At 47.2% G+C, this 26,052-nt stretch overlaps 1 protein-coding gene across 1 annotated transcript; it reads right to left on the bottom strand.

Moving 5' to 3' along the window:
* Positions 1-3,042: 3,042 nt before the first annotated feature.
* Positions 3,043-17,545, bottom strand: USE1 (unconventional SNARE in the ER 1). The gene is made up of 8 exons (XM_038772773.1): positions 17,381-17,545; positions 14,021-14,070; positions 12,581-12,659; positions 12,080-12,232; positions 11,030-11,045; positions 5,157-5,187; positions 4,599-4,761; positions 3,043-4,191 (listed from the first exon to the last, which is right to left on the bottom strand). Exons 1-8 carry the CDS (start codon positions 17,480-17,482, stop codon positions 4,009-4,011), a joined length of 777 nt encoding a protein of 258 aa, XP_038628701.1. The 5' UTR covers positions 17,483-17,545; the 3' UTR covers positions 3,043-4,008.
* Between the last annotated feature and the right edge of the window lie 8,507 nt (positions 17,546-26,052).

Here is a 26,052-nt window from a genome sequence, read left to right as displayed (position 1 = left end):
CCCATCTTTTACTTTCACAATGCAGGAGGGTCGGGCTGCCCGCTCTCTGCAAGAGACCCACCCTGTGAGCCCTCGCGGGGAATTCACGGCTCCCGCCACGGCCTATCGGACAGGAAAGGTGTCTCTGAGCTAAGCTCAAGGGAATAGCCAGAGTAGTGGTATTAATGAACAGTGCTCTGCACACAGTAAGCGCTCAATAAATTCGATTGATGATGAATTAATGAAACGGTCATTAATCGTCACCGACCGCCCAGACCGAGCCCCTCTTTTCCTCTCTTCCGCCCCGTCCCCCCGCCCTACCTCTTTCCCCTCCCCACAGCACCCGTATATATGTTTGTACAGATTTATTACTCTATTTTACTTGGACATATTTACTATTCTATTTATTTTGTTAATGTGCATCTAGCTTTATTTCTATTTATTCTGATGACTTGACACCTGTCCACGTTTTGTTGTCTGTCTCCCCCTTCTAGACTGTGAGCCCGTTATTGGGTAGGGACTGTCTCTATACATTGCCAACTTGTACTTCCCAAGCACTTAGTACAGTGCTCTGCACACAGTAAGCGCTCAATAAATACGATAGAATGAATGAATGGTGCCCACAACATCATCACGTTAGGCTGTGTGGCCTGGGAAATGGAGGTTATGTTCATTCATTCCTTCAATCGTATTTACTGAGCGCTTACTGTGTGCAGAGCACTGTATTAAGTGCTTGGAAAGTACAATTCGTCAACCAATAGACAATCCCTACCCAACGGGATGTCCCAGGCATCTCCTTGTGTGGTTATTTGGGCAAGTGGTTAGTGGCCACCATAATATTACATTGCATAGGCTAAGCAGCGTAACAATATTATATAGAGAGCATATTGATCCAGAGACCCTAAAGTCTGTCACGATCCCCATTTTTTTGCTCCAGGAAACAGAAATACCAGTCAACTGCAGCTACTGTTGACTCTCATTCTTCCCGCTGCTTCCAACGTAGTAGCACTCATAGGCATAGGTAGGAGGGGGCGAGGAGGAGAGGAGACTGATACAGTAATCCAGAAGGGATAGGATGAGAGCTTGAACGAGCAGGGTAGCGGTTTGGCTGGAGAGGGAAGGGCGGATCTTGGCAATGCTGCGGAGGTGAGACCGGCAGGTTTTGGTGATGGCTTGGATGTGAGGGGTGAACGACAAAGCGGAGTCGAGGATGACACAAGGTTGTGGGCTTGTGAGACGGGAAGGATGGTAGTGCCGTCAACAGAGATGGGAAAGTCAGGGAGAGGGCAGGGTTTGGGAGGGAAGACAAGGAGTTCAGTCTTGGACATGTTGAGTTTTAGGTGGCGGGCAGACATCCAGATGGAGATGTCCTGAAGGCAGGAGGAGATGCAAGCCTGGAGGGAGGGAGAGCAGGGGCAGAGATGTAGATTTGGGTGTCATCAGTGTAGAGATGATAGTTGAAGCTGTGGGAGCAAATGAGGTCACCAAGGGAGTGAGTGTAGATCGAGAACAGAAGGGGACCAAGAACTGAACCTTGAGGAACCCCTACACTAAGGGGATGGGAGGGGGAGGAGGAGCCTGTGAAAAAGACTGAGAATGAAGGACCCGAGAGATAAGAGAACACTTATCTCCTCATTCTTCCAGCTCCTGTTTGCCTCTCCCCCATTAGACAGTAAGCCCCTTGAGGGCAGGGACCAGGGCTTTTGATTCTCCCAAGCATCATCATCATCATCAATCGTATTTATTGAGCGCTTACTATGTGCAGAGCACTGTACTGAGCGCTTGGGAAGTACAAATTGGCAACATATAGAGACAGTCCCTACCCAACAGTGGGCTCACAGTCTAAAAGGGGGAGACAGAGAACAAAACCAAACATACTAACAAAATAAAATAAATAGGATAGATATGTACAAGTAAAATAGAGTAATAAATATGTACAAACATATATACATATATACAGGTGCTGTGGGGAAGGGAAGGAGGTAAGATGGCGGGGATGGAGAGGGGGACGAGGCAATTAGTACCATGCCCTGCACACTTCCAAGCCTATGCTGGGTAATAATAATAATAATAATAACAATGTTGGCATTTGTTAAGCGCTTACTATGTGGGCTTCCAAACACCTTTACTTGATTTGATTGAAAGGGTCAGAGAGAAATAGAGGTGCTTAAACTTTACCTTGTGGGAGGTAACATTGGAGCTCTCCTCCTTTTAACAAAACAAAAACAAACTGGGCTTTAAGGTGACAGCTTTGAGTTGAGGTGGTATATATGCCCTATTGAAAAGCAGAGTATAAACCCAACCCTCTTCCAAGATACCTTCTCTGCTTAATCCCTCATTCCCCCACCCCATTTCCTCCATAACTGGTAGTTCAGCATTTCTCCGTCACCGAAGTACTTGAGTACTCCCATCCACCCCTTAGCCTTCATGCACAGCTCTTTACACTCGATTGCTTCTTCCTACCTTCAATTCACCTTCTTGTCTGTCTCCATTAGTTTATAAGCTCCTTGAGAGTGGGGATCGTGTCTACTAAACTCTCCTGTGCTTAAAACGGTGTTGTGCACACAGCAAGGCACTCAAATACTAAAGAAGCAGAATGACGTAGTGGATAAAGCACAGGCCCGGGAGTCACAACATCACGGGTTCTAATCCCAACTCCGCCGCTTGTCTGTGGTGTGACCTTGGGCAAGTCACTTCACTTCTCTGGGCCTCAGTTACCTCACCTGGAAAATGGGGATTAAGACTGTGAGCCCCATGTGGGACAGGGACTGTGTCCAACCTGATTACCCCAGCACTTAGAACAGTGCCTGGCCCATAATCAATGCTGTTATTTGGCATTTGATACTTTCCCCACTCTCACCACTTAAAGTAGTTCAGCCAGTTCTATAACATGGAGGTTACATCCTTGACAAATCTGACAAAGCAAACTTGCATTACGACACATGCCTCGATCGATATCATCCAACATGCAAACTGCCATTTCTTTCGCCCTCATGTTACATTCTAGCCTCATTATGTAACACTTCAGATCAGGGACTCAGATTACAAGGCACACAAACATGAGACGGTGTACTGTTTTTAATGGAAAGAGTGAATGAGGAAGGTTTAATTCTTATTTTCACTTCAAGTACAGAAAATGGAACTTTGCGGTTACAGCATAAAGGAACTCAAAACTATAGGCTACCTTTTAAAAGTGATTTTTGTTAGTGAAGGAGTCAAACTCATGAGTGTTCTCACTTTATGGGCCATGGATTCAATGGCTGGGAGGCGCCTCTAGTGTTCACTTAGATTTTTAAATCATCAAGTTCGACAGCATGAGATTTTTCTTAAATACTAGAACTCCTGTGTACCTGTCTTACACATCGATGGGATATGGTTATAGATTAAGTCCCGGAAGTGAAAAGTGGTGAGAGCTGTCTTGAATGGAGAGCAAGGAGAGGGAGGAGGAAAAAAACTTCACATTTCATTGAAAACTTCACCTTTATGGGGTTACCTCTAAACCGGAAAGAGAAAACCTTAAGCACATCAACTCTTATTTTGTCATAATGTTCCCACATCCAAGACACATTTGCCAAGGAGCAGGATCCATACTAACAGGTGACTGAGTTTTCTGATTTCTTTCTGTGACCATTTCCACCTCAATATCGAGTCCAACCCCCACCCCCATCTAAAGTAACCCTGTTAAAACCTCCAAGTATACGAGGTTGGGGCTGCAATCCAGATTTGAAACAGGCTCCAGAGACAAAGCAGTTTGCCCATGAGAGCTTAGATTAAACATAAACAGAGCCCAATGGCCATGTGGAGCAACAAAACCGTAATTCATCTCTTCTGGCAAGAAGCAACAGTCCTGACCAAGACAAGGAGGTTGAGTGGACTCACCCAGAACGCTGGATGTGGAATCATGTATATACTTCCCACTAGCTTTGGAAGGGAAGGGTGAAGATGAGGGGAGGGGGCCGGCTGGCCGTCTACGAAGGCCGAACCGCACAACCGTCCGATGGCGGCTAGCTACCCCTGGAGTTAAAGCCGTCACTTCAGCTTCGGAAAGATTCTTATGAAAAGTATCATGCTAATGAAGATAAAACAGACTAAAATCAACATTATCCAGAGAAGCCAGTTGACTGATTTCTTTGTGTGCTGTTCCAGGCGCTCCGATTCGGTCTTCAGCTTCTCAAAGTTCTGGTCCGCCATCTTGAGGGAGTGGGAGAGTGTCTGGGAATAAAGCAGGAGAGATGTCAGGGTAAGTCAGCAGCATCATCCTTACTGACAGAAAAAAGGCTTCTCGACTTGTGCTCGTTGCAACTTCGGTCTAATCAATGACAAATGCTAAATGGCCGGGGCCATGGCTCTAGAATGAAAAACAGCTTAATGTTTCAAAGATTTCAGCGCTGAGCTTCCTTTAACATTGTAAAAACATCAAAGAACTAGTTTACAGTAAGAGGATGGCCACACAATGGAAACAAGGAAGATCTTTCCAGAGCACTTTCCAACTCTATTCACATTCAAAATTAAATTACAAATACATATTTCAGCTCCCCCAGTGCCTGCCTCAGTACATGAATGCTACAGGTCATGATATGCAGAGCCCGAATGGATTCTCGCTCTTCATGTCTTTTTACCTGATTATCTTGTTTAATAACATTTTGTGCTGCCAGAGTATTGTTTTTGAGATTGCGGGCCAAGCTCAACATTTCTTCTGCTAACTTCTCCTGGACGTTGTGATGGTGCTGTAACATGGCATCCAGTTCAGATGCTGACTGCTTCTCCTCGGGCCCAACACCACTGAGGATTGTTAGGGGGTGACAACCGGGAAGAGATGGAAATAAATCAACAAACACACACACAAATAAACAAAAAAACCCAAACTTTATCTCCCCCAAAGGGAACCATGTTTCCAATTCTCTAACTGGAAAAAGGGAAGGGCTGGCCTTGAGGCTTAACCATTTGGAAGAGTCTGAAGCCTGCATTCGACAGTAGAGAGGGCAGAGAGGTTAAAATTCTTTTTTTCTTCTTTTTTTTTTTTTTAAATTGATTCACATTAGCACCAGGCCTTCTTCTGAGCAGCCCTCATGGTGACAACAGAATCTGATTCATCAGAGCAGAATACAAGGCTCGGATAAGATTGGCAGGCTTGATATTCCCTCTGACAAATGGGCAAAGATCCGAAAGTCACTTACATTCGTTTTCTTAAACTTCGTTCCTTGGCATCTGAAATAAGAACAGATCTCCATCTCACAATTTCATAGAGTAGTAGTAATAATATTTATCAAGTGACTGCTTGGCACGGTGAACTGTACTAGCAGTCTGGGAGGTAGAGAATAAACAAGTAACTCGTGCCCTGCCCACAACGAGTTTACACTTTAGCAGGGAAATAAACACAAAAATAGAGAACTAAAATGCAGGTTTCACACAGTGTTTCCCAAGCCTGAAACCATGCCAGAGGACCGCCCCCTCCACCCCCGACCTTTTTTAAACATTTGTTAAGCACTTACTATGTGGCAGGCATTGCAGTAGATATAAGCTAATCAGATTGGACACAGCCAATGTCCCATGTTCACAGTCTTAATCCCCATTTTACAGATAAGGTAACAGATGCACAGAAAAGTTTTAATGACTTGCCTAAGGTCGCTTGGCGGAGCCGGAATTAGATTCCAGATCCTTCTGACTCCCAAGCCCGTGCTCTATCCAGCAGGCCACGCTGCTTTCCAGTTCCCTCCACGACTGTCAGAAAGGATCACGACTAGATGTTGCAGAAACACCAGACAAGAACCTGGATGCTAGCCTGAGCTAAGAACCGGATATGGTGTTCACTCCAGTTCGGAGTCTTTTTTGGACTTTTGATGGATGACTCGCCAAATTCCACCTTGCAACCCTGTCTTTTCCCCAAGCCACCCTAAACCACCCATCCCCAGCATTACACCCCCTTCCCCATCCCTCCTCTCATCCCCCTCCCGACAGCCCCAGCTAAGTGCGGCCCGTGGAACCCCCGCTCCATCAAGGGCAAACTCCCCTTCGTCCTCGACCTGTTCCTGACCCAGTTACTGCAACCACCGTCTCCCCTCTTGATCTCTCCAGAGGGGGCCTCATCTTCTTCCCCTCCCTAAGGCTCACTGTCCGCACCCACCCCCCAATCCCTCTCTTTCTTTTCCTTGGAAGCTCATGTCATCTGCCTCTACCACTCACTTCAATTACTAGTTGCCATTACCTACTGCCCCCTGGGGCCCCCACCTCCAATTTTCTCAGCGATCTCGATGCCTCTCTCACCTACCTTCTCTCCTCCTCCGTTCCTACACTGATCCTCAGGGACTTCAAGATCCATGCGGACGTTCCTGATGGCCTCCCAGCCGCCTGCTTCCCCTCGCTCAACTTGGTCGACCTCCAGCTCCACCCCACCTTACCCACTAGGTAACAGGCTTGATCTTGACATCTCTAGTCATTGCAAAATCTTGAAATTCTCCATTTCTGAAACCCCACTTTCCGCCCCAACCTCTTCACCTGTATACCTCCTCCCCACAAGACTGTCCTGTTCCTGTACAGAGACCTCCCATCTCCCTCTCCTCCATATATCCCAGGTCACCCCTTCTCCTGATGCATAAAAAGCCACACCCTCTCTACTGAACTCAGCTCTCTCATTCCCATCCCTCCATGGATTCCGTACCACCAACCTGCAGCCCTGAACCACCTCCACAGCACGCTTCCTCCATTCCTGCGCTCAAGCCGTGGAGCGCTGCTGGCGAAAATCTAGACGGCAGGTTGAACTAGTACATTGCAAACTCATTCTCACCTGCTCTGACTGCCCTCTCTGCCCAATAGCACCACCCTTCCCCTTACTGACTCCCATTCCCAACTGCCTGCCCCAACTGTTACAGACTTAATTTCCTCCTTAAACCCCAGTGTTCCGCCTCCCCCATTTCTTGCTCTGATGACCTGGCCACCTACTTTAGTGACAAAATTGAAATCACCAGCTGCGAGCTCCCCAAAGCCTCCTCTCCTGCCTTCCCATCCCGCTCTCTCCTCCTCATCTCAAGCAGCGGTCTCCTGCCTGCTTTTGAGATCTATCCCCAGACTGTAAACTCATTGTGGGCAAGGAATGTGCCTGTTTACTGCTATATTGTACTCTTCCCTAGCACTTAGTTACAGTGCTTTGCACACAGTAAGTGCTCAATAAACACAATGGAATTAATCCCCTCTAGAGTCCCCCCAACCTGATCCCTCTGAACCTTATAAAAACACTCACGCCCACTCACGTTCTCCCTAACCGCCATCTTCAACCACACACCCTGATAGTTCCTTCCCCTCTGATTTCAAACATGCCCACATCTCCTTGCCCCGCCAAAACCCTCTCAACCCCACTAATGCCCCATATCTCCCCCCTAGCATTCCTATCCACACTCCTCGAATGGCACCACTTCCACACCCGCTTCTCCGACTTCCTCCTCAACCCCCTGAAATCCTGCTTCTGCACCCTTCACTCTACTGAAATCGTGGTCTCCGAGGCCATCGATGACCTCCTCTAGCCACATCTAGCAATCTACTCTGCCCTAATCCTCCTTGACCTCTCAGCTACTTGATTACTGTGGGCCACCCTCTTCTCCTGGAAATGTTATCTAACCTTGGTTTCTCCGACACTGTCCTCTCCTAGTTTGCCTAGCTCTTTGGGGGCTCTCTCTCGGTCTCTTTAGCCAGCTTTCTCCCCAGTTCCCTAACTGGCTGGGGGGTCCCCTCGAGGCTCTGCTGTGGGGTCCTCTTCAATTCTCAATCTACATTCAACTGCCTTGGGGAGCTCGCCAATTCCCACAGATTCAACTACCATCTCAATGGGGATGACTCCCAAATTTACCTAACTTCCCCTCTCTCCTTCTTTGCCATCTTGCATTCCTCCTGCCTCCAGATCATTTCTATACAGATGCCCTGCTGGCATCTCTAATTCAACATCTAACTCACCCTCCACCCCCAAATATTCTCTTCCTCCTGTTCATGACCACCACCCCTTCTGACACTCAGTGTGAGAAGCAGCATGACCTAGTGGACAGAGCACGGGCCTGGGAGTTGGAAGGACCTGGGTTCTAATTCCGGGTGTCGTGTCTGTTGTGTGACCATGGGAAAGTCACTTCACTTCTCTGGGCCTCAGTTACCTCATCTGTAAAATGGGGATTGAGGCTGAGCGCCCCCGTGAGACAGGGACTGTATCCAACCTGATTATCTCGTATCTATCCCAACACTTACTACAGTGCTTGGCACAGAGTAAGCACTTAAATACCAAAAACCCACAACTTTGGCATTATCCGTGACTCCCCTCCCTCCTCACCCTCGGCTTCAAGGCTCTCCATCACCTCGCCCCCTCCTACCTCACCTCCCTTCTCTCCTTCTACAGCCCAGCCCGCACCCTCCGCTCCTCTGCCGCTAACCTCCTCACTGTGCCTCGTTCTCGCCTGTCTTGCTGTCGACCCCCGGCCCACGTCCTCCCCCTGGCCTGGAATGCCCTCCCTCCGCACATCCGCCAAGCTAGCTCTCTTCCTCCCTTCAAGGCCCTACTGAGAGCTCACCTCCTCCAAGAGGCCTTCCCAGGCTGAGCCCCCTCCTCCCCCTCTCCACCCTGCCGCCTTACCTCCTTCCCTTCCCCACAGCACCTGTATATATGTTTGTATGTATTTATTACTCTATTTTACTTGTACATATCTATTCTATTTATTTTATTTTGTTAATATGTTTTGTTTTGTTCTCTGTCTCCCCCTTCTAGACTGTGAGCCCACTGTTGGGTAGGGACCGTCTATATGTTGCCAACTTTTACTTCCCAAGCGCTTAGTACAGTGCTCTGCACACAGTAAGCGCTCAATAAATACGACTGATTGATTGACTGATTTTAATCCCCATATTCACTCAGTCACCAAATCCCGTCAGTTCTTTTTTTTCTCCCCCAACTCCAGAATCCGCCCTCTCTCCTCCATCCAAACTGCCACCCCGCTGGTCCGAGCATCCGAGCACGTGTCGTACCCTGACAACTACTGCGTGAGCCTCCTCGTGGAAACTCCCTGCCTCCAGTCCATACTATCACTAGGATCATTTTTCTAAAACACCGTACTGCGCACATTCCCCCACTCCCCAAAGAACCTCCAATGGTTGCCTGTACCTCTCTGCGTCACGCAGAAACTCCTCACCACTGACTTAAGGCACTCAAGCAGTTCTGGCCTCACTCTTTCTCCTAGCTGCTCTTCCGCCACACCCCAGCCTCGATCTCTTTTCTCTTGCCGCCAACCCCTTGCTCTCGTCCTCCCTCCTGCCTGGAATTCCCTGCTTCTTCACATCCCACAGACCACTGCTCTTCCTATCTTTAAAGCTCCACTAAAATCACGTCTTCTCCAGGAAGCCTTCCCTGCCTAATCTCTCATCTCCCCACCCTATTTACCCACCACCTGACACTTAAGCACTTTGGCATCACCTACCCATTTGAATCCTCACCCCCTAAGTGCTTGGGTCTACACCCCACTACTCTCCCAAAGAGCACTTATACACAGACTTTTAAACTCTGTTTCTTTCTCCTACCTGTAATTTTAGTGACTGTCTCCTCTCCTAGATTGTGAGCTCCCTAAGGGCAGAGACTGTGCCCACTAATGCTACTGAACACTCCCAGGTGTGTTCTGCACAGAATAAACATTCATTAAATAATTATGGTGTTTGTTAAGCCCTTACTATGTGCCAAGCACTGTTCTAAGCAGTGGAGTACACTGGAGTTACTGCATTAGCTTCCTCTCTGATCTCCCATCCTCCTGTCTCTCCCCACTTCAGTCTATACTTCACGCTGCTGCCCAGATCATCTTTGTGCAGAAACGCTCTGGGCATGTTACTCCCTTCCTCAAAAATCTCCAGTGGCTGCCTGTCAACCTATGCATCAAGCAAAAACGCCTCACTCTCAGCTTCAAGGCTCTCCATCACCTCACCCCCTCCTACCTCACCTCCCTTCTCTCCTTCTCCAGCCCAGCCCACACCCTCCGCTCCTCTGCCGCCCCTAACCTCCTCACTGTACCTCGTTCTCACCTGTCCTGCCGTCAAACCCTGGCCCACGACCTCCCCCTGGCCTGGAATGCCCTCCCTCCGCACATCCGCCAAGCTAGCTCTCTTCCTCCCTCCAAAGCCCTACTGAGAGCTCACCTCCTCCAGGAGGCCTTCCCAGACTGAGCCCCGTTTCCTTTCCTCCTCCCTCCCTCTTCCCTACATCCTTCCCCTCCCCACAGCACCTGTATATATGTTTGTACAGATTTATTACTCTATTTTACTTGTACATATTTACTATTCTATTTATTTTGTTAATGATGTGCATTTAGCTTTAATTCTATTTATTCTGATGACTTGACACCTGTCCCCATGTTTTGTTTTGTTGTCTGTCTCCCCCTTCTAGACTGTGAGCCCGTTGTTGGGTACGGACCGTCTCTATATGTTGTCAACTTGTACTTCCCAAGCACTTAGTACAGTGCTCTGCACACAGTAAGAGCTCAATAAATACGACTGAATGAATGAATGGAAGTACACACAAGGTAATCAGGTTGGACCCAATCCTTGTCCCACATGGGGCTCACAGTCTTTATCCCCATTTTACAGATGAGGTAACTGAGGCCCAGAACAGTAAAGTGATTTGCTCAAGACCACACAGCAGACAAGTGGTGGAGCTGGAATTAGACCCCACATCCCCTGACTCCCAAGCCCGTGCTCTTGACACTAGGCCAAGCTGATTCTCACTTGCTACACTTTTCCATGTTTCTGAGATACTCTGGAAAGCTCCCTTTCCTGTCTCTTTTTTGGAATCAATTGATGGAATTTAGTAAGCACTTGCTTTGTGCAGGATCATTAATAAACTAGACCGTAAGCTCGTTGGGGGCAGGGAATGAATGTGACTGTTATACGTTGTGTTGTACTCTCCCAAGCGCCTAGTACAGTGCTCTGCACACCGTAAGTGCTCGATAAATACAACTAATTAACAAACAGCACCCTATCTAGTGGGAGCACTTTACTTGCTCAATTTGGGAACAAAAAGCATTTAACTTTAATCACTTACCCCTGGAAGAGGAAACCTAGGGAAACAGACACAGAATGAGCAAATTAATTTCACTGTTACAGTTATTTGTAGATCTTCAGATTCCCCACCTTCAACAAGGTGCTGACCCGAGGGCCCCGGGTTGAGAGATGGAATGATCATTTCCCCACTCCACTAGGCTGGGGCTTGCATCCCCTTCTCCCCTCTACTCAGTGCCCCCCACCCTCTCTTTTCTTTTTCTATTAAAGCATGCCACTGCCAGCTGGTTGGGGAGAGGTGCCGATGGAGATGGGGACTTGCCCCTTTAGTCACATCAGGGACTTTGGGCTGCTTCTTTGGCAGATCCCCAGTTCACTTCGAACCCACCAATGATCAAAAAAAGAGCAGCCGGGAGAGCAGAGGATGATAAGGCAACCCCGCTCCACCACTTGTCTGCTGTGTGACCTTGGGCAAGTCACTTTACTTCCCTGGGCCTCAGTTACCTCATCTGAAAAATGGGGATTGAGACCGTGAACCCCATGTGGGACAGGGACAGTGTCCAACCCAATTTGCTTGTATCCATCCCAGTGTTCAGTACAGTGCCTGGAACATAGTAAGCACTTAACAAATACCGCTATTATTATTATGTGGAGCCAGGAACTGCCCCTATGCAAACAACAAGCTTAGTACAGTGCCTGGCACATAGTAAGAGCTCACCTCCTCCAGGAGGCCTTCCCAGACTGAGCCCCCCATTCCTTTCCCCCTCCCCATCCCCCCCGCCCTACATCCTTCCCCTCCCCACAGCACCTGTATATATGTTTGTACAGATTTATTACTCTATTTATTTTACTTGTACATATTTACTATTCTATTTATTTTATTTTGTTAATATGTTTTGTTTTGTTGTCTGCCTCCCCCTTCTAGTCTGTGAGCCCGCTGTTGGGTAGGGACCGTCTGTATATGTTTCCAACTTGTACTTCCCAAGCGCTTAGTCCAGTGCTCTGCACACAGTAAGTGCTCAATAAATACGATTGAATGAATGAATGAACATCCAGCGAGAACAGAAGCCAGGAGCAATACTGCCAAACGTACCATTCCCAGCAGCTCGCTCTTCATCTCAGTGGTGTAGCGAGCTTTTGTCTGCAGGTGGACAGTTTTGGTGGCCGACACCCTCTCTTTGGCTGTGGTGGGAGTTCGGCCGGGAGCTAAGAACTGATTAGCCAGGGCTTTCTCAGAGGAGGAGGGCTGCAAACGGAAGGATCAGAGTCATTAGCGGGATTTCCAGGGACCTTCTCAGCATCAAGGAGATTGTTGCTAGATCAGATTCCCTGAGAACCCCAACTGGTTCCAGCAGCCCAGTAATCCTACAGGCCACAGGCAATCTGATCTGTCAAAGAGCAGCTTTACTTGAGCCAGTTTAATCTGGTCCACCAAATAGAAAAGCCTTGAAATGAACATGCAATTAAAAAAAAAATAAAAATGATGAGAATCTGATTTTTGTTTTCAAAGTGATGACATTCAACTGAGTTTCAGGGTTCACAGAACATGCCTGTCATCCCTGACCTTGTCCCAAAGGGAAAGGAGCCTACTTACTAGTTTTTCCACTCTTAACATGCCTTTCAAAAATTCCACTTTTCTGGAGTACTCATTAAGCATCTCACAACCAGGTTTACTAGAATTAAAAGCAAAAAAGTTAAAACAGTAAAAGCAGAAAAAAAAAAACACAACACACCATAACTTTTACTGTGTCCTTCCACCACTTTACAAATGTTAATCGAATAATCGAAAATGAAGCAAAATCCCATTTTGCAGCTATCACCTCAAACTCTTTACACAGAGGACCAAATCGTGTTCGTCCTCAGCGGGAACAGCGGTACTAACTCAGAGTCTCCTATTCCCTCCCCCACCGCACACCTCTAAAAGTTTACGAAACACAGAATAAGCTAGTCATCTGGCATAAGGTACATTTGTCTCTGGAACTATTATGAATCCCTATACCAGGAATAGAGAGTAATGGTTTTGTGCGTGGAGGATTTCCCTATTGGGGGGTGGGGGCGTGTTGAAAAACATTACAGTGTATTGTGTTGGTATAATATTCTTTTGTTCTGTGTGTCTGCCCTCTCCCACTTCGACTCTGAGCCCCCTGTAGGCCAGAGTCTATGTCTTAATTGATTTATCCCCAGCGTCTAGTACAGTGCTTTGTCCATAATGAGCTTAAGGAATGTTAGCACTATTAACAACAATAGATTGCACATCAGCTCTAGGTCCCACTGAGGTCCCTGGCCCAGAGGAAGTGCTCAACCATACTGGCTGCAATGGTTCTACTTTGACCATATGGGGAATGACTAGAGATTAGAAGCCACTAACTTTTGCTATAAAGAGTTGCTTCCGTTTTCCTTTTTCCCCATAAAAGTGACAAGAACAGACTTTCTCAAAGTGAGAACCAACTATAAATTCCTTAATTACTCTCATCGGAAGAGAAATGGATAAATGCTGAGCCTGAGTACAGGCTTGTGAGAACCACACGTAATACAATGGCTCAAGGGTGAGAGGAGGAACAGGAGAGCCGAGATTGGCATCATAGTAGAGAATTAAAGAAATAAAATCATTTGTTTTCATTAAGTAACCATTAAGAATTTATTTCCACCCATTTCCTGTTCCCATGACCTCCCTCAATTACCTCTCAATAATTGGATAGAATCCTGTAATAATACCTCTCTGGTATGTACACAACACCAACTCCTCCCCACAAAATACAGACCCAGGTGGACTCACGGCACTGACATGAAGAAAAAAAAAAGGACCGAGTAAGTGAGGACAACACCGAATCTACAAAGTCTACGCTCTGCAGGGCAGAGCTGAACGTGCTGAGAAATGCCCTACATTCCGATTCCATTTTTCTTATGCTGCTTATTCCTCCCAGATCGCAACCAAATTCATTTTCACAACGAGACGTAAAGAAGCGTTTCTCGGTCCTCAGCCAGGAAGCCATATTCTCCAAAGGTCGTTCCCTAGTCCCCCTCCTGATCTCACCTCGAGCGCTGCTTCACAGCACAGAGCATGTCTTCCAAAGCATCCACATACTGAAAACAAAAGGCAATAGGTTATTCACTTGGCAAAAAACAACCCTCAACCCTCTCTTGGGTCTTAACAAAACCAACAGAACAAATATCTGTCCCTGGACAACTGTATTATACAGACTCTAAATTACTGATGACCAACAAAGAAGTCCCCTTCCTTTATGTTTTTCACCAAACAAAAACACCAGGGTGGATGTGGGGAAGGAAAGAAGATGGCTCTTGCTAGTAACTCTGGGATAGATTTCCCACCAGGAAGGGGAGAGAAATAATGCTATATACATATGTGGGACAGCGGGGACATGGTCTGTTTTATTCTTTGTGGTCACATGGAACAATCGCCTCAAACCCACTTCAAGCCCCTTGGACTTCCCTACACTTGTACCTGTACCTCCCCAGTGCTTAGAACAGTGCTCTGCACATAGTAAGCACTTAATAAATGCCATTATTATTATTATTATTACACTTAGCCCCAATTCACAGAGTGGATAGGTTCTCGCTTCGAACAGTGCTCAGCACATAGTAAGCGCTTAGCAAATACCATTATCATCATTCTCTGGCACCACATACAAAGGGGATGTGACCGAACAATTACGAAAGGTGATGACATTTTTCCACCTAGTTCTTCTCTACCGATTGACCATCAAAGAGAGAGTAACTACTGGGAAGTCACGTGGCCCCTGAGCCAAGAGATGGGAAGAGACACCTGCCTTTCATTCAACCGTATTTATTGAGTGCTTACTGTGTGCAAAGCACTGTACTAAGCACTTGGGAAGTATTGTTCCCCATGTGTGAGCAGATATCTAAGCTGGTGGTAAACAACTGGAGGTGGAGGTTCTTGAGCTCTGGGCAGGGAACGGGTCTGCTGACTCTGTTGTAATGTACTCTCCCAAGTGCTTAGTGCAGTGTTCAGCACACAGTAATCCTTCAATAAATACCATGGATCGATTGAGGTCTGACCATCACCAAGGATTGAATCCAGTCCCTCCTTTGTGAAACTGTTTTGGATAGTCCCCGCTCTGCCACGAAGCAGTAAAACAAAGATGATGCTTCCTTATGTGCCCAGTGGCAGAAGACGAAAGCAAAGGGGGAAGTTAAAGGCTGGGAGTGTTCATGGTTTGCATTGGGATGCCAGTAGCCTAGGCAACAAAAACCACTTAAAGAAAAAAAGGAAAGGAAAAAAAATCAGCCTAAAACTCACTTTACTGGTTTTTGAGGCTTGTCAGAAAATGAAGCCCTTTTAGACTGTGAGCCCACTGTTGGGTAGGGACTGTCTCTATATGTTGCCAACTTGTACTTCCCAAGCGCTTAGTACAGTGCTCTGCACACAGTAAGTGCTCAATAAATACAATTGACTGATTGATTGACTGAAGCACTTAGAAGCCTGAGTAGGAACAGCCAATGTTTGTTCCACAATCCTCTGCCAGTCAATAAATTACTCTATTTTACTTGTACATATTTACTACTCTATTTTGTCAATGATGTGCATCTAGCTTTACTTCTATTTATTCTGATGACTTGACACCTGACCACACGTTTTGTTTTGTTGTCTGTCACCCCCTTCTAGACTGTGAGCCCGTTGTTGGGTAGGGACCGTCTCTCTATGTTGCCAACTTGTACTTCCCAAGCGCTTAGTACAGTGCTCAGCACACAGCAAGGGCTCAATCAATACGATTGAATGAATGCTCCTCGGGTTTTTTTCCCCGGCTGACACGAGGCACGTTAAGCCACGGGGGGAGGGGCAGCGGCCAAAGCAATCATCATTATCATCATCAATCGTATTTATTGAGCGCTTACTATGTGCAGAGCACTGTACTAAGCGCTTGGGAAGTACAAATTGGCAACATATAGAGACAGTCCCTACCCAACAGTGGGCTCACAGTCTAAAATCAATCAATCAATCGTATTTATTGAGCGCTATGTGCAGAGCACCGTACTAAGCGCTTGGGAAGTACAAATTGGCAACATATAGAGACAGTCCCTACCCAACAGTGGGCTCACAGTCTAAAAGGGGGAGACAGAGAACAAAACCAAACATACTAACAAAGTAAATAGAATAGATATGTACAAGTAAAATAAATAAATAAATAGAGTAATAAATATGTACAAACATATATACATATATACAGGTGCTGTGGGGAAGGGAAGGAGGTAAGATGGGGGGGATGGAGAGGGGGACGAGGGGGAGAGGAAGGAAGGGGCTCAGTCTGGGAAGGCCTCTTGGAGGAGGTGAAAAGGGGAGACAGAGAACAAAACCAAACATACTAACCAAATAAAATAAATAGAATAGATACGTACAAGTAAAATAAATAAATAAATAAATAGGGTAATAAATATGTACAATCACCCGCTGCAGGGGAGCCTGGGGTCCTCCTGCCTTCAGGACATCTCCATCTGGATGTCTTACCCCCCTTCTTACCTCCTTCCCTTCCCCACAGCACCTGTATATATATATGTATATATGTTTGTACATATTTATTACTCTATTTATTTATTTATTTAATTTGTACATATCTATTCTATTTATTTTATTTTGTTAGTATGTTTGGTTTTGTTCTCTGTCTCCCCCTTTTAGACTGTGAGCCCACTGTTGGGCAGGGACTGTCTCTATATGTTGCCAATTTGTGCTTCCCAAGCGCTTAGTACAGTGCTCTGCACACAGTAAGCGCTCAATAAATACGATTGATTGATTGATTGATTGGGGTGGGGCAAGCAGCCTGGCCCCCTCCGGGCCCCAAAAGAGGCCGCAGAAAGCCTCCGACGGCAGTGAAGGCTAGTGCTGCCCCCCTGTGGCTGGTCGCAATGGCTGCGCTGCTTCGGGGAAAAGGGGAGAAGCGGTGGCCCACGGCCGAGGGGGGGTTGGCAGGGCAACAGAAATAATAATAATAATAATAATGGCATTTATTAAGCGCCTACTATGTGCCAAGCACTGTTCTAAGCGCTGGGGAGGTCGCAAGGTGATCAGGTTGTCCCCCGGTGGGGGCTCACAGTCTTCATCCCCATTTTCCAGATGAGGGAACTGAGGCCCAGAGAAGTGAAGTGACTTGCCCAAAGTCACACAGCTGACAAGCGGCAGAGCTTGGATCCCTCTGGTCCTTCCTCACAGGGGGCTGGGGATGACTCGCTTTGGACAGAGAGGGAGAGGCGGCTGGCGGAGAACTTCCTTCAGCCCCCGGGGAGGAGAGGGGGAAAGGCGGGGCGGGACTGAGGAGGAGGCAAAGCCCAAGCCACGTCAGCCCCAGGGCCCAGAAAGGGGCGACGATCCCGCTGGGGGCAGGAGGGTTCGGGGGCCCCCCCCCTCCACGGCGCCTCCCACCTTCTCCAGGCGCCACTCGCTCGGATCCCGTTTCTCCGCCGCCAGCGCCTCGCAGCGGGCCAGTAGTCGCGTCAGGTTCAGCTCCAGCCGGGTAGACCCCATTATGGAGTAGGAATAGCCTTCCCGCCGTTGCCATTTTGACTCTGGGCGGAAAGAGCCCGCCTTCGCCGTCATCTTTGTTCGGGGCGGAAGTGAAAGGCAGGTTCCGGTTTAAAAAAAAAGGAAGTTGTTCATCTCCATTTTTACTAGGGGCGGAAGTGCTTCTCTAACTTGGTCCGACTTTGGGCTTTAAGCTTCCCTTAAAGGGCTCCCAAATGGTCGCCGACGCCATCTTTATTAATAATAATCATCATCATAATCATCCATCGTATTTATTGAGCGCTTACTATGTGCAGAGCACTGTACTAAGCGCTTGGGAAGTACAAACTGGCAACATATAGAGACAGTCCCTACCCAACAGTGGGCTCACAGTCTAAAAGGGGGAGACAGAGAACAAAACCAAACATACTAACAAAATAAAATAAATAGAATAGATATGTACAAATAAAATAAATAAATAAATAAATAGAGTAATAAATATGTACACACATATATACATATATACAGGTGCTGTGGGGAAGGGAAGGAGGTAAGATGGGGGGGATGGAGAGGGTATTTGTTAATAATGGTATTTGTTAAGCGCTTACTATGTGCCAAGCACTAGTCTAAGCGCCGGGGGGGGATCCAAGCTAATCAATCAGGTTGTCCCACGTGGGGCTCACAGTCTTAACCTCCATTTTAAAGCTGAGGTAACTGAGGCACAGGGAAGTGAAGTGACTGCCTAAAGTCACACAGCTGACAAGTGGCAGAGCAGAATTAGAACCCACGACCTGCGACTCCCAAGGCCGGGCTTTAGCGTGAAAGTCCTCCCATTCTTGAGCCCACTGTTGGGTAGGAACCGTCTCTATGTGTTGCTAACTTGTACTTCCCAAGCGCTTAGTACAGTGCTCTGCACACAGTAAGCGCTCAATAAATACGATTGACTGATTGATTTTGTTGACTGGCCGCAAATAGGAACAAGAAAATTCTGTTAGCCCCATGGGGGACAGGGACCGTGTCCAATCCCAGCGCTTAGAACAGTGCTTGACGAACACCGTCACCATCAATGCTTACGATCCTCTTTCACTATTATCCTTTCTCCGAAGAATGAATGCAATGGCTCCCCGCCCCCACCAACCGTCGTTTTCACCGCTTGCGCAAGTGCCGCCATCTTTCTTGTGGGCAAACAAGAGTGCTCCGTCCCCGCCATCTTTCTTGTGGGCAAAAGTAACCAGCCCGCCATCTTAGCCGAGGGCGAAAGCTCCACGAACTTCATCTCTGAAGGAAGTTCCCTCGCCCCCACAAATCGCCTGCGTTTTGGTTAAGGATCGAAAAATCCATAATGTATGGTTGGATAGTTCTCTTTACCAAGAAAACAGTACGGTTACACATACCAGAACGACCTTATCAATCAATCAATCATATTTATTGAGTGCTTACTGTGTGCAGAGCACTGTACTAAGCGCTTGGGAAGTACAAGTTGGCAACATATAGAGACGGTCCCTACCCATCAGTGGGCTCACAGTCTAGGAGGGGGAGACAGAGAACAAAACCAAACATATTAACAAAATAAAATAAAGAGAATAGATATGTGCAAGTAAAATAAATAAATATGTACAAATATACACATATATACAGGTGCTGAGGGGAAGGGAAAGAGGTAAGGCGGGAAGGATGGAGAGGAGGAGGAGGGGGAGAGGAAGGATGGGGCTCAGTCTGGGAAGGCCTCCCGGAGGAGGTGAGCTCTCAGTAGGGCCTTGAAGGGAGGAAGAGAGCTAGCTTGGCGGATGTGCGGAGGGAGGGCATTCCAGGCCAGGGGGAGGACGTGGGCCGGGGGTCGACGAGGCGAGAACGAGGCACTGTGAGGAGATTAGCTGCAGAGGAGCGGAGGGTGCGGGCTGGGCTGGAGAAGGAGAGAAGGGAGGTGAGGTAAGAGGGGGCGAGGTGATGGGCAGCCTTGAAGCCGAGGGTGAGGAGTTTCTGCCTGATGCATAGGTTGATTGGTAGCCACTGGAGATTTTTGAGGAGGGGAGTAACATGCCCAGAGCATTTCTGGACAAAGACAATCCGGGCAGCGGCGTGAAGTATGGATTGAAGTGGGGAGAGACAAGAGGATGGGAGATCGGAGAGGAGGCTGATACAATATTCCAGACGGGATAGGATGAGAGATTGAACGAGCAGGGTAGCAGTTTGGATGGAGAGGAAAGGGCGGATCTTGGCAATGTTGCGGAGCTGAGACCGCCAGGTTTTGGTGACGGCTTGGATGTGAGGGGTGAATGAGAGAGCGGAGTCGAGGATGACACCCAGGTTGCGGGCTTGTGAGACGGGAAGGATGGTAGTGCCGTCAACAGTGATGGGAAATTCAGGGAGAGGGCAGGGTTTGGGAGGGAAGACAAGGAGTTCAGTCTTGGACATGTTGAGTTTTAGGTGGCGGGCAGACATCCAGGTGGAGATGTCTTGACCTTATGACAGAAGATGGGATGTTTGAGAAGCAGCGTGGCTCAATGGAAAGAGCACGGGCTTAGGAGTCAGAGGTCATGGGTTCAAATCCCAACTCCGCCAATTGTCAGCTGTGTGATCTTGGGCAAGTCACTGAACTTCTCTGTGCCTCAGTTACCTCATCTGGAAAATGAGGATTTAGACTGTGAGCCCCACCTGGGACAACCTGATCATCTTGTATCCTCCCCAGTGCTTAGAACAGTGCTTTGCACATAGGAAGCGCTTAACAAATGCCATCATTATTATTATTATTGTTCTGAAGAGGGGGTGTCCATGGAGTGGACAAAGTACAGTGCCTGGCACATAGTAAGTGCTTAAATACCATTGCTATTATTATTATGGAGTTGCTACAGGTCAGAAACGACGGCATTTAAAGAAGACTGGCTGGATAAGGGGTAGAGAAGATCTTCCGATCAATAAATACGATTGAATGAATAATAATAAATAGAAATTATTGTTAAGCGCTTACTATGTGCCATGCACTGTTCTAAGCGCTGGGGTAGATACGAGGTCATCAGGTTGTCCCACGTGGGGCTCACAGTCTTAATCCCCATTTTACAGATGAGGTAACGGAGGCACAGAGAAGTTAAGTGACTTGCCCAAAGCCACACAGCTGACAAGTGGCAGAGTCGGGATTAGAACCCAGGACCTCTGACTCCCAAGCCCATGCCCTTTCCACTGAGCCACGCTGCTTCTGAATGAAAGGCGGCTTTACCTAGGGTAGTGACCGATGGCTAGGATGGTCAATTGTCTGCTTTTATATAATACTACTACAGTCATATGAACAACTGTCTTCCCTAGTAGACTGTAAGCTCGCTGTGGGCAGGGAATGGGTCTGCTAATACGATTGATTGGTTCATATTAAGCACTTACTAGGTGCCAAACACTGTCCTAAGCGTTGGGGTAAAGATCAGGAGGTCCCACATGGAGCTCACAGTCTGAGGAGGGAGAATAGGTATTGAATACCTATTTTGCAGATGAAGGAACTGAGGCACAGAGAAGTTAAACGACTTGCCTAGGGTCACACAGAAGACAAGTGTCAGAGTCGGCACTAGAACCCAGGTCCTTGCTCTTTCCACTAGGTCATGCTGTTTGTTCCTGCATGCTGCTTTACAATGGAGTTTCGTTTTTTCCCTTATCTGTCTCCTTTTTGCTAGATCCTTTTTATGGGCGGCACTATAATTCATTCATTCGTATTTATTGAGCGCTTATTGTATGCAGAGCACTGTACTAAGCACTTGGAAAGCACAATTTGGCAATAAATCCCTACCCAACAACAGGCTGACAGTCTAGAAGGGGGGAGACACACAACGCTATAACGGCATCACATTGCATATAGTTTCTCTAACATGAATAATACAACCCCACAGCACTTTTTATGGTATTCATTCATTCAATCATATTTTTTGAGTGCTTACTGTGTGCAGAGTACTGTACTAAACGCCTGGGAAGTATTAAGTGCTGGGGTTGGTACAAGTTCATTAGGTTGCACACAGTCCCTGTCCCATAATGGGCTCACAGTCTAAGTAGGCAGAAGTACAGGTATCCCCCTTTTACAGTTGAGGAAACTGTGGCACAGAGAAGTGACGTGACTTCCCCAAGGTCACACAGCAAGCAACTGACAGAGCTGGGATTAGAACTCAGGGTCTTCTGACTCCCAGGCCTGTGCTGGTACTCCACTAGGCCATGCTGCTTCTCATGTACATGTACAGATCTTTAGATGATATATCATAAATTACTTTTGTATTCATATCCTCAGAGCGCCAGAGAGGCCCGCCATAGACGCCCGGGGCTCCATTCCCGAGAGGCCCGCCCACCCGCCATCACACCGCATGGCCCCCGCTGCTCCCGGAAGGCTCCTCTCCTCCGAGCACCGCCATAGACGCCCCCTGCTTCCATCCCCCCCTACTTAAGCGCCCTTCCTTATAGTGCCCCCCAACCCCCCTTCCCAGTCCGGTCCTGACTGACTCTCCCCCCCACCCCACCCCGGGGAAAAGGCCCTTGTTATCACCAAGTTACATTAACGACAACCTCATTCGCACCTACTCAGACTTCCTGTCCCGCCATGGACCCCCGGCCCACGTCCTCCCCCGGGCCTGGAATGCCCTCCCTTGGCCCATCGGCCAAGCTAGCTCTCTTACTCCCTTCAAGGCCCTACTGAGAGCTCATCTTCTCCAGGAGGCCTTCCCAGACTGAGCCCCTTCCTTCCTCTCCCCCTCGTCCCCCTCTCCATCCCCCGCATCTTACCTCCTTCCCTTCCCCGCAGCACCTGTATATATGTATATATGTTTGTACATATTTATTACTCTATTATTTATTTTACTTGTACCTATCTATTCTATTTATTCCATTTTTTTAGTATGTTTGGTTTTGTTCTCTGTCTCCCCCTTCTAGACTGTGAGCCCACTGTTGGGTAGGGACTGTCTCTATATGTTGCCAGCTTGTACTTCCCAAGCGCTTAGTACAGTGCTCTGCACACAGTAAGCGCTCAATAAATACAATTGATTGATTGATATTCCCCCACAGTGCTTAGAACAGTGCTCGACACATAGTAAGTGCTTAACAAATGCCACCATTATTATTATTATCACTATTAGCACTGCCTGATTAAGTGGCTTTCTTTGGTGGTAGGAATTCAGTTGTCTGGGAAAAGCTGGTATAACCTAGGAGAGTTATAAGGGCAGAGCAAAAAAAAAAAAAAAAGGCAGTGCAGCAATGGCACAATGTAACACAGGGAGTGGGAAGAGGGGTTAGTTCTGCTCTTTAAGCCCTATATGCTGGGGGTTTGAATAATAATAATAATAATAATAATAATAATAATAATAATAATAATAATAATGGTATTTCTTAAGCACTTACTATGTTCTAAGCACTGGGGTAGATACAAGATAATCAGGTTGTCCCAGGTGGGGCTCAGAGTCTTATTCCCCATTTTCCAGATGAGGTAACTGAGGCACAGAGAAGTGAAGTGACTTGCCCGAGGTCACACGACAAGTGGCGGAGCCGAGATTAGAACCCACATCCTCTGACTCCCAAGCCCGGGCTCTTTCCTCTAAGCCACGCTAAATATAAAGCGATTCCCCCATCTTTTATTTTCACAATGTAGGAGGGTCGGGCTGCCCGCTCTCTGCAAGAGACCCACCCCGTGAGCCCTCACGGGGACTTCACGGCTTCCGCCATGGCCTATCGGACGGGAAAAGTCGGTCTCTGAGCTGTCTAAGCTCAAGGGAATAGCCAGAGTAGTGGTATTAATGAACAATTAATGAAACAGTCATTAATCGTCACTGACCGCCCAGACCGAGCCCCCCTTTTCCTCTCTTCCACCCCATCCCCCCCGCCCTACCTCTTTCCCCTCCCCACAGCACCCGTATATATGTTTGTACAGATTTATTACTCTATTTTACTTGGACATATTTACTATTCTATTTATTTTGTTAATGATGTGCATCTAGCTTTATTTCTCTTTATTCTGACTTGACACCTGTCCACATGTTTTGTTTTGTTGTCTGTCTCCCCCTTCTAGGCTGTGAACCCGTTATTGGGTAGGGACTGTCTCTATATATGTTGCCAACTTGTACTTCCCAAGCACTTAGTACAGTGCTCTGCACACAGTAAGCGCTCAATAAATACGATTGAATGAATGAATGGTGCCCACAACATCATCACGTTAGGCTGTGTGGCCTGGGAAATGGAGGGTATGTTCATTCATTCCTTCAATCGTATCTACTGAGCACTTACTGTGTGCAGAGCACTGTATTAAGTGCTTGGAAAGTACAATTCGTCAACTAATAGACAATCCCTACCCAACGGGATGTCCCGGGCATCTCCTTGTGTGGTTATTTGGGCAAGTGGTTAGTGGCCACCATAATATTACATTGCATAGGCTAAGCAGCGTAACAATATTATATAGAGAGCATATTGATCCAGAGACCCTAAAGTCTGTCATGATCCCCATTTTTTTGCTCCAGGAAACAGAAACATCAGTCAACTGCAGCTACTGTTGACTCTTATTCTTCCTGCTGCTTCCAATGTAGTAGCACTCATAGCCCTTCTCTGGAGCTCATGGTGCTGGGAACGTTGAGGCATCATCTTCCTGAAACATTGCTCAGCACACATCTCCTCTTTTTTACTGGTATTTGTTAAGTGCTTACTATAAAAATACTCAATATTGAGTATTAAATAAAATACTCAATTTTAATTGAGTATTAAATTAAATACTCAATATTGAGTAAGTGCTTACTCAATAAATACGATTGATTGATTGATTGATTGATTATATGCCCAGCACTGTTCTAAGTGCTGGGGTAGATAATAATAATTATGGTATTTGTTAAGCACTGAGTGCCAAACGTTCTTCTAAGCACTGGGGTAGATACAAGCTAATCAGGCTGGACACGGTTCCTGTCCCACATGTGACTCAGTCTTAATCCCCATTTGACAGATGAGGTGGCTGAGGCACAGAGAAGTGACTTGCCCAAGGCCACACAGCAGACAAGCGGCGGAGCTGGAATTAGAACCCAGATCCTTCTGACTCCCAGGCCTGTGCTTTATCCACTAGGCCATGCTGCTCTTTTCTCCAAACCTTCCATTCAATCGTATTTGAGCGCTTACTGTGTGCAGAGCACTGTACTAAGCGCTTGGGAAGCACAAGTTGGCAACATATAGAGACAGTCCCTACCCAACAGTGGGCGCCTATTTCTCTCCACATCAAAGACAAACTCCCTATCAGTGGTTTCAAGACCTTCCACTAGCTCTATTTACACATCTCCTTTCTATTCACCATCATACTCTGCTTCTCCCAAGCCTAACTGTAACCTGCTCTTCTCACCTGCCTCGGTGTCACTGTCCCCCCAGCCTGGAACTCCCCACACCCCCACATTCACCAGATCTGCAAGTCCTCCAAAATCCCCATTTTCTCCAATAAGCCTTCCCCAACAAATTCCTAACATTCTAGGTCATATAAACCAAATAGCCACAGCTAGCATTTATGTATGTCTTTATACTCACCCTCAGCATTTAAATATATAGGTATATTCCATTCTAATTCCACTTACAAAAATACTTTTGTCTACCCCATTAGGGTGTAAGCTCCTTGTGGGCAGGGAACATGTCTTTTGCTTTTGTTGTACTTTCCTAAGTACTTAACGCCATGACTACTACTACTACTACAAGGGTGCCCAGTTACCTTTTCAAAATTGGGAATTTTTTGATATGTCAAGGTTACCTACTGGCTAGTCACCGCAGACCTAAAAGCCCTGCTTTCTGTTTCTTTTCTTTCTTCATTCAGTCGTGTTGATTGAGAGCTTACGGTGTGCAGGGCACTGTACTAAGCACTTGGGAAAGTACCATATGAGAACACAGTGACATTCCCTGTCCACAACGAGCTTACGCTCTAGAGGGAGGGAGACAGACATTAATACAGATAAAGTTACAGACATGTACATACATCTATGGGGCTGGGAGGCAGGGGAAGAGCAAAGGGAGCAAGTCAGGATGACGAAGAAGGGAGTGGGAGATGAAGAAAAGTGGGGCTTAGTCTAGGAAGGCCTCTTGGAGGAGATGTGCTTTCAATAAGGCTTTGAAGGCGGGGAGAGTAACTATCTATCGTATTTGAGGAGGGAAGGCATTCCGGGCCAGAGGCAGGATGTGAGTCAGGGATCGGCGGCGAGACAGGCGAGACGGAGGCACAGTGAGGTTAGCACTAGAGGAGCATTGCCCAGGGCTCCCAATATATCAGAAACCATCCTGCTTCCTCAGATCACAGCCCCACCACCCCCACTGCTGAACTCTCACCTCCTCAGTGAAGACTTCCCCACTTAAACATACCTATAAGCTCCTCAAAGGCAGGGCTACCTCTTTTACTTCTATCGTCTGTCTTGTCGCTGACCCCTTGCTCACAACTCTCTCCCCCTCCATATCCGACAAACCACTACTCCCCCATCTTCAAAGCTTTATTAAAATCACATCTCCTCCAAGAGGCCTTCTCTGACTCAGCCTTCTTTTCCCCTACTTCCTCTTTCTGCATCACCCATGTACTTAGACCTATTCCCTTAAGGCACTTGATATTCACCCCACCCTCCTCCCACAGCATTTAT

Source organism: Tachyglossus aculeatus, chromosome X1 (genome assembly GCF_015852505.1).
Source record: "Tachyglossus aculeatus isolate mTacAcu1 chromosome X1, mTacAcu1.pri, whole genome shotgun sequence".
Lineage (NCBI taxonomy): Eukaryota > Metazoa > Chordata > Mammalia > Monotremata > Tachyglossidae > Tachyglossus > Tachyglossus aculeatus.
The sequence above is the reverse complement of the archived record's forward strand: the minus strand, read 5'-3'. Positions and strand labels throughout refer to the sequence as shown.